The 11,051-nt window shown below is 27.4% G+C and overlaps 2 protein-coding genes across 2 annotated transcripts; one reads left to right on the top strand and one right to left on the bottom strand.

The window, feature by feature from the left end:
• Positions 1-2,561: 2,561 nt before the first annotated feature.
• Positions 2,562-3,407, bottom strand: LOC131171059 (calmodulin-like protein 7). Its single transcript, XM_058130512.1, has one exon. The coding sequence runs from the start codon at positions 3,084-3,086 to the stop codon at positions 2,808-2,810; it is 279 nt and encodes a 92-aa protein (XP_057986495.1). The 5' UTR covers positions 3,087-3,407; the 3' UTR covers positions 2,562-2,807.
• A 6,631-nt stretch (positions 3,408-10,038) lies between these two features.
• Positions 10,039-10,869, top strand: LOC131171294 (protein TIC 22, chloroplastic-like). The gene is made up of 3 exons (XM_058130876.1): positions 10,039-10,462; positions 10,559-10,621; positions 10,849-10,869. The coding sequence occupies exons 1-3, from the start codon at positions 10,088-10,090 to the stop codon at positions 10,849-10,851; spliced, it is 441 nt and encodes a 146-aa protein (XP_057986859.1). The 5' UTR covers positions 10,039-10,087; the 3' UTR covers positions 10,852-10,869.
• Positions 10,870-11,051: the final 182 nt, after the last annotated feature.

An 11,051-nucleotide genomic window follows, 5' to 3' on the forward strand; every position in this document is an offset into this window, starting at 1 on the left:
TGCATTAGACTAATAAATCTACTACATATATATATATATATATATGTATATTCTGTACCTGTGGTGTGGTTGATTGCAACAATTATAAGACTGAAAATTTCTATATAATTGTTCCTTCAATTAATTGGTTCTATAAGCGTAATATACCAAGTAGAAGTAGCCATCCGAAGCTTTCAGTGCTATGTCCTTGTTAGGGATATGTTGCAATTTGTTATATAACGCTTATTAAAACTTCGGCTTACCATTCGTATTCTTCTTCATCTGTCGACTGACCTGCAAATATTCATCTCACAAGATCTAAAACAATTCACTGTAACTTATCAAAGTACCTATATTGTCCCACAATCAAGATAACATGGAATTTATTAATCTGCAGTAGATAAAAAGCTAATATGGAACTCGTGATTACACTAAACTCGTGTGGAGAAAAAATCTTTAACGTAATGATGCTCATCATTTTTCATTTTCACTAGGACTAGAGCTATGCCACTAACGGATACAGGACTGACGCTAGAGGCTTCTTCCTAAAATAAACAAGTAGTGGAGAATACTGGAGACAAGCATATATCTTTATATTATTCTTGATAAAAAGATACCATATTGATGGCCCATTAATTAATTAATTTTTCATGATATAGTATATGGAACCAGAAGATATTGAGCTACACCACGTGCCAAATGATTCGAATGGGATAGGCTAGAGTTATTTTATGTTGTGAATATTTTGAGTTATTTAAAAAATTTTTTGGATTGGATATATAATCTTTACTTCTTGTATTTAATTGCAGTATATCTCTAACAAAGGACCTTCTACTTGAAATCGGCTATGGAGCCAATAAAATTAGAACTACCATAAATTAAAGGAAGAATTATATAGAAATTTGCACTCTTATAATTATTCCAAGCACGTACGTTCTTGATACAGAATATATATATTAGATTTATTAGTCTAATATTTGAAAACCCAATTTTATTGCATATTTGATAAGCTCCTCCATCTCATCTTCGCTGATGCATCCATCGCCATTGGCATCAGCGTGGTGAATTGCCCTCATAGCTCTCCAGCCAGCAAAATGAGAGCCTAGGCTTTTGAACGCAACCTTCAGCTCAGCCTTGCTTAGCCTGCCATCTTTGTTGGTGTCGTATCTCTTCAGAAGACCCTTCAACTGGTCTTCACTCAGATCAACGTTTCCATGTTTGATGTCGGTTTGAATAAAAATGGGCATCTCGTTTCGTTTCTATTTGTTTTTACGAATTTATGAAGTTGTTAGGCAAGGATTAAGAGCAAGTGTTCTTATTTATATATACTAGGACAAAGTTGGGATTCAGATGCTTTCTTGGATTCTCCTTCTATTTGTTGGACCTATATAGTCCAGAGTACAGGAACCTTATTCCCACTAGCGGAACTGATTTATCAGGATAAGAATGATATTTTACAAGTTAAAAGAATAATGTTATGAAGATAAAAGCTAATTAATCGTAGTGGAGAAAAATTCTGGGGCACGATGATTCTCATCATTAATTTTTCACGAGTAGAGAACAAGAACCTTGAAGATGATTACATGATTAGAGCCAGACGCATTGGGTGTAGGAATGCTAGAGTATCAACAAAAATCATTTATCCAAATATGATTAATATTCTCCAAACCTAAATTCATTTTAAATTTGATTAAAATTTATTCTCAACTATTTAAATTTATTTTAAATTTAATTATTATTATTCATAAAGTATTTATATTCGTTTAATTTTATATATTTTAATTCATTATTTACATAAAAAATTATTTTTATTAATAATTTATATTTTAAAATTTAATAATTATAAAATATTTAAATTTTATTTTATATAGAGTAAAATATATAAAAAAAATTTTAATATTATTATAAAAAATATATATTTTATATTTAATTAAACATTTATATGAACAATGAGATAATATATATCTAATAAATAAAATTTAAACTCAATTCAAATAAATTATAAATATTATTTTTTAAATTTTAATTTAATTATATATTATTTAAACTTACCCTACCATAAATTGAATGGATTGGGTACCTACAAAAAACTCAACCCAATAACATCTCTGATTGCGTTCAGAGGGCTGATGGAAGAGGCTTCATAAAACTGTCAAACAGACAGGAAATATAACAAGTGGAGACCAGCATCTTAGAATTCTGGAGAAAGGGTCTTGCAATGATTGATGGCCCATTAATTAATTTTTCATTATTGATGTGATTGCAGATTTGGTAATACCATAACCGTAAACGCCCAAAAATTTTGAATGTAAGTAAAGTTAGTGAATGTAAGTGAATAAGTTACTATATTAATTTAGTTAATCATTAAAATAATCAATATATAATTTACTTGATAATCTTTCTGGATTTAATAATAAGTGTAACAATTTTATTATGATTGTCAATTTCTAAATTCATCACAAACTTGCAATAGCTAGAATTATATAATTAATCAATTATAAGAAATATTGTGTTGACTCATTTAAAGATGATAATTTATGTTTAGAAATTGAATAGAATACCATATGAAGAAAAAAAAGGTGGATAAGTAATGATTAGGGGAAAATTAAAGACTAATAAATTTTGGTTGAACAAGTGGTCTGTAACTTCTTATGCGGGAAACACACTAATTCCTTTAGTTTCTCCTCTCATAAGACACATGCGGATTTCAAAGTCTACACACAAACTACATACATCCATCACCAGGAAACGCTAATTAAGCAGAATGGAAATTAACACAAATTATTGTTGAGGCAATGGAGGAACCAAAATGAGCAACTGGGTGTAGTCTACCTGATGGTATAACCAAGACCAGAAGCATATTTCACGACCTTTTCCAACTCTTTCTCATCGATGCATCCATCTCCATTTTCATCAGCGATGTTAAACGCCATCGAAGCTCGGAATCGAGGAACTTTAGCTCCCAAGGACTTGAAGCCTTCTTTAAGCTCTTGCCAGCTGAGAATACCGTCTCCGTTACTGTCAGCTCTCAAAAGCATTCCTTTCACTTGAGCCTCATTCAAAAGCACACCAGGACATGTGCGCAAATGAATGTTTTGCCTGCGCATTTTTGTGTTATCTAGAAAAGATTAAGAGCTGTGGAGTATAGAATTTAACTAGCTAGTTGCTCCCTGATGAACCAAACTCTAGCTAAGAATTTATAGAGAGGAGAGGAATTAACTTGAATGTCTTCCTTATTCCACTTTTCTTGATTAAGAAGAAAAAAAAGAAGAACTAGATATTATGATTAAGCATTTTGTTCTTGTGGATCTCGTGGAATATAATGTATTTGCCAAACTTATGCTGGTTGTGTCCTCATGATCTTCAAAGGTAGAAATAAAAAAGCTAGCATAGCAACAGGAATCCAAATGGCAAAAGCAGTCAAGAGTTCAAACTTAAAAAAGCAAAAGCATTCCCACCAATCATCTTTAGGAAACAGTCAAGAAAATTCTTGGGTATGACCAGATTCTCCTCGTTTTTAATTAGTAGCGTAAGGCTTCCTCGGACTCTCACATGCTGGGAAATAACGCCAGAAATGCAAATTCTAAATTTAATTAACATATCCACAGCTAATAAGGGGATTCTTAAATCAAGAAAGTTAACTCCTAAGTAAATTCACTTCCTTATTAAACTAACCCTTAAAATTTTTCATATCTAAATAGAATTTGATTCTCTTCTCTTATGTTAGAAAGTTCGGCAAATTGAAATAGCAAGTCAAAAAATCCATGCTGTGGGAATTCATTCAGAAAAATTCTTTCTTAAGATTTAGTTTATCACGTGATTCGCAAACTCATTTATTTGTTCACGTGATTTTGGCTATCATTATAATCAATTAAATTATTTTTTTTCCATAATCATTTATATACAATTTCTTAAAATTTATATTATCATCTTTTTATTTTATTATGTTTCACAGATATTTCTAACCCAATAGATCAAGATTAATTTGTTCGTATCGAGTCTATTATCATCTTTTCTGTTAATTTATGTGAGATAAATATAATAATTTAATTAAATTATAAAATGTTTTATTATAATTTAATCACCGTACTACAAAAGGAGTACTAATTTAATAAGCAAAAGGGGCCACCATTTTTCTCTCCTATTTTGATGCTGTTAAACGGCAATTGAGATAAAAAAAAAAAATCAGTTATTAAGAATTTAAATAAAAAACAAATTTCAAAAATTTAATCAAAGAGTATTAATTCGGTAATAGAATTTATTTTAATTTTATATTAAATGCAGAATTTTTTTTCTAAATTTTTTTATAGTTTTTATGCTTTCTAACTTTAATATATGATCAAAATTAAACTTAAAAGAAAAAAATTTCCTTTGCAGGGCAGTGATTAAATTTTAAAATAAAAATTTCTCTATTAAAAAAAATTAAAAGTAATAAATGATTCTAATATAATTTTTAATAATAATAATAATAATAATAAATAATACTATAATTTACTTTTCTTTTTAATTTTCATTACCATAAAAATTTCGAGAACATAAATAATAATACTATAAAAAAGTAGAAGAATAATTATTCTTCTATAAATACTTTACAAGACGCTCAACGATGGGTCGTTCTAATTTTAATTTAATAATTAAAAAGGTTAAAAGGCAAAGTAAGATGATTTTATATGGCAGTTGGAGGAGATCATGATGGCCCTATTGTTTATTGAATTAGTAGGATAAAAAATACAGCAGCTGCCACGTGTTGAATTTCGATTGATTTATATGAAAATATATTTAATAATTATTAAATTAAATATTTAATTAATATTTATATAAAATTAATTGAAAAAATATATAATGAGTGTATAAATTTAAATATAAATATTTATAATTTAATTATTATTAAACTTATTTATATATAAGAATGAACTTGTAAAATTTAATTAAAAAAAATTAAATAATGAAAACTTTATTTAGGTCTAACACGTTCACATGTATAAATGTACTCTTAGCCATTGGATTAAACCATAATCTTGAGATAATTTCAGCTTTAATTATGATTTTTTTTCCTTTAAACAGCAGCCAAACCAAAAGAATTTATGTTATTTTTTCAACTTTTTTCTTTAATTTTTTCCTCCTAATATATATATTGGCTGAGTTCAATTTTTTATTTTTCTTTTCTTTATTTTTTTAATACATATATTTACTTTAAAATATGTTTTTTGCATCCATATTCTGTTTTCATCTCAATTAATTCAAAACTTAAATATTTGGATTTTTATAAAATTCATATAAATTTTTTCAGAAATCCATATAACTAAAAATATTTATCTTTTTATCTTTTTAAAATAAGTAAATAAATGTATTTATTTTTTTATTTAAAGAATATGATATAGGAGTAAGGCTATACTTGTAAAGCCAATTCTAGATTATCTCTGGGTTTAGCTACTGCTTAAAGAAAAAAGAAAAAAGAAAAATCATAATTAAAGCTGCAATTATCTCAAGATTATCCGTTAATCCAACAGCTGATAGCATGTCCGCACGTATGAACGTGCTCTCCATAGCCGGACCCAATTTACTTTCATTTCGTTCGGATTATTGTTCATTAAGGGCTGTTTGGATTAACTGTTGAATACAACTGATAATTTGTTAATAATACATTCTTGTTGGTGATAGTGGATAGCGATAGTTAATGATAGCTGTTTTATATTAAGTATTTGGTAAAATTATATCTTACTGTTGCTGTTAATTTGTGAAATGACTAATAAAGATATATATTATATAATTTATTTTATTATTTAAATAAATATAAAATTATAAATTTATTACATTATATTATTTATTTTATTATTAAATTAAATATATAATTATTAAATTAATATATTATATTATTTAAATAAATATATAATTATTAATCTTTTATATTATATCATTTATTTTATTATTAAAATAAAAAAATAATTATTTTTTTAAGATAATTAAATAATTTTAAAAATATAAATAAAATAATAAAATAATTATTATTATTAATAAAAAAATTTATAATTAATTTTAAATTTTTTGATATAAATAAATATTTTATATTTTATGTTATTAATAAAAAATATTTTAACAAAGTTGAAATACGTTAATTAAAATATTAAAATTATAAATAAAAAAATAAAAATATTAATAATATTAATTTTCAAGTTAAATAAAAAAAATAATATAGTTAAAATAAAAAATAAAATTATATCATCTATCAGCTGATGAGAAACAGCTCTAAAAATAGAGCTGATATAAACTGCAGCCGATGGATATCATATCAGTTGCCCATCAGCTATCAGCTCTATTTTTTTAAGCTTGCCAAATACTACAATTTACCTATTTTGTTATCTATCAGTTATCAGCTGTAACTAACAGGTAAACCAAACACCCCCTAAATCTTTTATATTTATTAATCGCTAAATATATACTTTTTTTTTTAATTTCTAAAATGTTCAATTTTCTTTATATTAGGGATTAATTAAGAATGAAATATAAAGATTTTTCAATGATACTTTACATAATTAATCTCTTTTATTTATTTTTTTTTTGGAATCCAATAAAATTAACTTACCTTTTCATTTCATTCAATGATTTTTATCATTTTTTTATATTTAAAAGTGAGGTAAATATATTACTTATATATATAAATATATAAAATAAAGAGTAAGTCTACTTGCACAAGCCATAATAACTAATTTCACAACTTTTTCTATATTATATCACTTTAGTTATTAGATTAAATTATTTTTCTATAGTGTGATTCATATAATTACAATAATTATTTTATTAAATACAAAAATATAAAACATTTCTATTATCGTTAGAAACAATTATTTTCCTTAATAGTTTTTTTTTTAACTTCCGTAAAATTTAAAAAAAAAAAATCTCATTGTTATTTTTTTTTCTTTCACACTATAAAAATATCTTTCTAAATCTTTTTCTTTAATTTGTATGCTTGCTATATTTTTAATTAATTTATAATATATTATTTATTTTTTCCCCTAAAAATTATAAATTATGATTTTGCAAAATCATCCTTTCTTGTTCTTTGAAAATGATTGGGCAAATTGTTATTTTAAAGAAATAATCGTGGTTGTAATTATAAGCTTTATAAAAAAATTTGCAGAGCACATCCAATGTAAAAAAAATAGGCCAAAAATATATTTACTGTTAAGGCGAGAAAGAAAGAAAACAAAAAAAAAATCAAATTAAACTTGTAAATTTTTTTATGTAAATTTAAAAGAAATTATATAAAAAATTATTTAAAAAAAATTCATGGACATAATGTAGCTTGTCTATTTGTGAAATAAGAAAATTACATTGTTTAATTTATCATAAAAAAAATATTTAGAGAAAATATAGAAGGATGCTAATTTTTTTGCACTTATTATAATAAATAATTATAATAATTTTATGGATCCCATTATAAGGATAATTAAATCAAACAATTAAAATTATATTTAAGAAATTATGACATTAGTTGTTCTAGATGTAAAAATAGGGCCACTTAATTTAAAATATATATTTTTTAATTAGTTTAATATATACGCACGCACAAAAGATAAGGAAAGCATACAATTTTTAATAAAATTATGATAATTTTATTAAAATATGTTAAGTCTTATATTTTACATACACTACCCATAATTGGGGTGGGATTTCAAAGGAGTGGCCCAACCACCTAAATTAAAATAATTTTTTATTTATTACCTTTAATATGCATTCTAAGTTAATGATCAATTTGTAGATTGAAATTAAGGACCATGAGTCTTAACATTACATATAATAAATATTTTTTATTTACATATAATATATTCTAAGTTAATTAAAAATTGCGATTTTTGATAATTCCAAAGTTGTAATTATAATTAAAAGATAAAACAACAAGAAAGATATCAGTATTTTTCTTTAACATATTAATGACAAATTATATTTATTATATTCAAATAAATTTCTCTACTTTATAATTAACATTTTTAAAATTTAAATTAGTATTGTCACTTCTTATTTCTTTTAATCTTCTAATTAATGAAATATCACGTTGGCTCATTTAATAATTAACATGATAATTTAATCTATAATATTTAATAAATTTTTTCTTATCTAAATCTGATTTATTATGAACTCAAGATAAAAAATATATAATAGAAATCACATATTAAATATATGAGCTCATATATTTATGTCTAGGCTCCCATTGAATCAAGTCTAAGTGCCAATTCCCTTAGTTTTGCTAGGGACTTGCGGGACAACAGAAAAACCAAAAGAACTAAAATAGTAATCAGGGGAAGAACACTAACATTTATTTTTGGTTGAACAAGTAGTCTGCAACTTCTTATGCGGGAAACACAGTAATTTTTCAGTTTCTCCTCTCATGAGACGCTTACAGATTTCAAGTCTAAACACAAACTACACACATCATTCATCACCAGGAAACGCCAATTATTGTTGTTGAGCAACTGGGTGTGGTCGATCTAGTTGATGGTATAACCAAGACCATGAGCGTATTTCACCACCTTTTCTAACTCTTCCTTATCGATGCATCCATCTCGGTTTCTATCAGCGAACCAAAACGCTATCCAAGCTTGGCCTTGAGGAACTTTAGATCCCAAGGACTTGAAAGCTTCTATAAGCTCTTGCCTGCTGAGAATACCGTCTCTGTTGCGGTCAGCATTCAAAAGCATCTCTCTCACTTGAGCCTCAGAGAAAGGTAATACAGGACTTGGGCGTTGTACTAACATAATGTTCTGCCTGCGCATTCTTGTTTTATGTAGAAAGGAGTAAGTGCTATAGAAGTTTAGTTAGCTAGTTGCTTTCTGACGAACCAAAGTCTAGCTAAGAATTTATAGAGAGAGAGATTTAATTGAATGTAGCTTCCTTATTCCACTTTTCTTGATTGAAATATAAATAAATATTATGATTAAGCATTTTGCTCTTGTGGATCTCGTGGAATATAATGTATTTGCCAAACTTATGCTGGTTGCGTCCTCATGATCGTCTAAGGTAGAAATAAAAAAGCTTGTATAGCAACAGGAATCCAAATGGCAAAAGCAGTCAAGAGTTCAAAATTAAAAAAGCCGAAGCATTCCCACCGATCATCTTTAGGAAACAGTCAAGAAAATTCTTGAGTATGACCAGATTCTCCTCGTTTTTAATTAGTAGCGTAAGGAAAAATCCTTGCAGCTTACACGAATTGGGGCCTCACTATTTGTGTAAGCAAGAGCTTTCTTCCTAGATCATGCACTCATCTTGGGAAATAATAATGCCAAAAAATGTAAATTTTAAATTTGATTAACGCATGATTAGTCTTTCTCCAAAAATGATTTGACTTTAAATTTTTTTTTATCTATTTATTTTGTTATCATTCATTTTTATGATTAAAAAAATTACTTCTTATTATATAATTTATTAATCATTATTCGATTCATTATTCTTTCATTAAATAAAAAAATAAAAGATTCTTAAATAAAGAAAGAAAAGTTAACTTAAAAGTAATTCACTTCCTAATCAAACTAACCCTTAAAATTTAGATAAAGTTTGATTCTCATCTCTTAGAAGTTTGGCAAATTGAAATAGCAAGTCAAAAAATCCTTGTAGAGGTTCAGAATTTTATAAAGATTAATTAAAAATTGCAATTTTCGATAATTTAGTAGTTGTAATAGTAATTAAACTATAAAATAACAAGAACAATATCAGTATTTTTTTAACATATTAATGATAATTTATATTTATTATATTCAAATATATTTCTCTACTTTATAATTAATATTTTTATTAATTTTATATGATTGATCAAAGGAGAAGGTTATGCTGCTAGAGCTGCATCCTTTTGCCTTTTATTTATTATATATATAAAAAAAAAAAAAAAAAAAACTCAAATGGTGGTTGAAAATGTAAAAATTGGACAAAATATAAACCTAAATTACATATCATAAACACGCGTTTTAGTTTCAACTGCACAGCACGTCCCTGCTTATTGGACTGTTCTATGTAGAATTCGCATATAGCTGTGCCAATAATATTTCCAATGCTCAGCCATAAAATCGAAGTATCGATCCCTCCGCTTGGTTTCGTTTCCCATTTCCTTCTTGCGACGATGGAACCAGCAAAACCCTCAAACCCTCTCTTATCTCTCTCCACATTCATCCACCAGCACTGCCTCCGGCTGGGGGCCGAGCTTGCCACTCGGTTCGGCGACACCACTCGAGCCCTAACCGCCAATCTCCTGCCGGGGCCGACAGCCAGGCGGCTCCGTACTGCGCCGTTTTTCGCCTCTGTCTCGCAGCAGAAGCACGCCGCAGCTGCTGGCACTCTGAGCTCAGAGCACGTGGCGAAAACCCTTGCCGGCACGGCAGTGTACACAGTTAGCAATACCAACAATGAGTTCGTGCTTATCTCCGATCCTGATGGAGCCAAGTCAATTAGCTTGCTCTGCTTTCGCCAGGAAGACGCTGAAACCTTTCTCGCTCAGGTTATTAAGTGTATAATATACGCGCACTTCTATGTATATTATGATTTTTCTTTTTTGCCTTTTTATGTGTTATCATTTTCTTTTTTATTTGTTAAGGTTCGGTTGCGGAGAAGAGAATTGCGAAGTGAGGCTAAGGTTGTGCCTATCACCCTTGATCAGGTAACTATTTCTAGCTTAATCTATTTTCCCTCTTCCATTGATTTTCCTTTGTGTGAGCATGTGTAGATAATAGATATATGCATTGTAATTTTAAGATAAATGCTGATATAGTTTGAGGCTTGCTTACTAGAGTTTTAAATCTGATGCATTAGAGCATATAATAGCATGGAAGATTATAATGACTATCTATTGAGAAGTTTCATAGTCTTGTTCCTTTGCTTTGACAGTGATTGTGAATATTTGATGGGTTATGTTATTGCCGAAACTAGTCCCTTGATTAGCTGTTGCTATAAAAAGGTTATAGGAAGACTGCTTCCTGGTTGTACAAATTTCAGCAGACATTGATGACGGTTGATGACTAGGTTAGGTGGCTAAATGAATGAATTTAAGATACTGTGCATTATATCCTATTGTTATCATAAATTTAGCT

Source organism: Hevea brasiliensis, chromosome 12 (assembly GCF_030052815.1).
Source record: "Hevea brasiliensis isolate MT/VB/25A 57/8 chromosome 12, ASM3005281v1, whole genome shotgun sequence".
Lineage (NCBI taxonomy): Eukaryota > Viridiplantae > Streptophyta > Magnoliopsida > Malpighiales > Euphorbiaceae > Hevea > Hevea brasiliensis.

What these genes read in the sequence shown, in the direction of transcription:
- LOC131171059 (XM_058130512.1), bottom strand. Translation starts at nt 3,086, where the DNA reads ATGCGCAGGCAAAACATTCATTTGCGCACATGTCCTGGTGTGCTTTTG.
- LOC131171294 (XM_058130876.1), top strand. Translation starts at nt 10,088, where the DNA reads ATGGAACCAGCAAAACCCTCAAACCCTCTCTTATCTCTCTCCACATTC. An exon ending in CTGAAACCTTTCTCGCTCAG is followed by an intron (nt 10,463 to 10,558) that starts GTTATTAAGTGT and finishes TTATTTGTTAAG; the next exon opens with GTTCGGTTGCGGAGAAGAGA.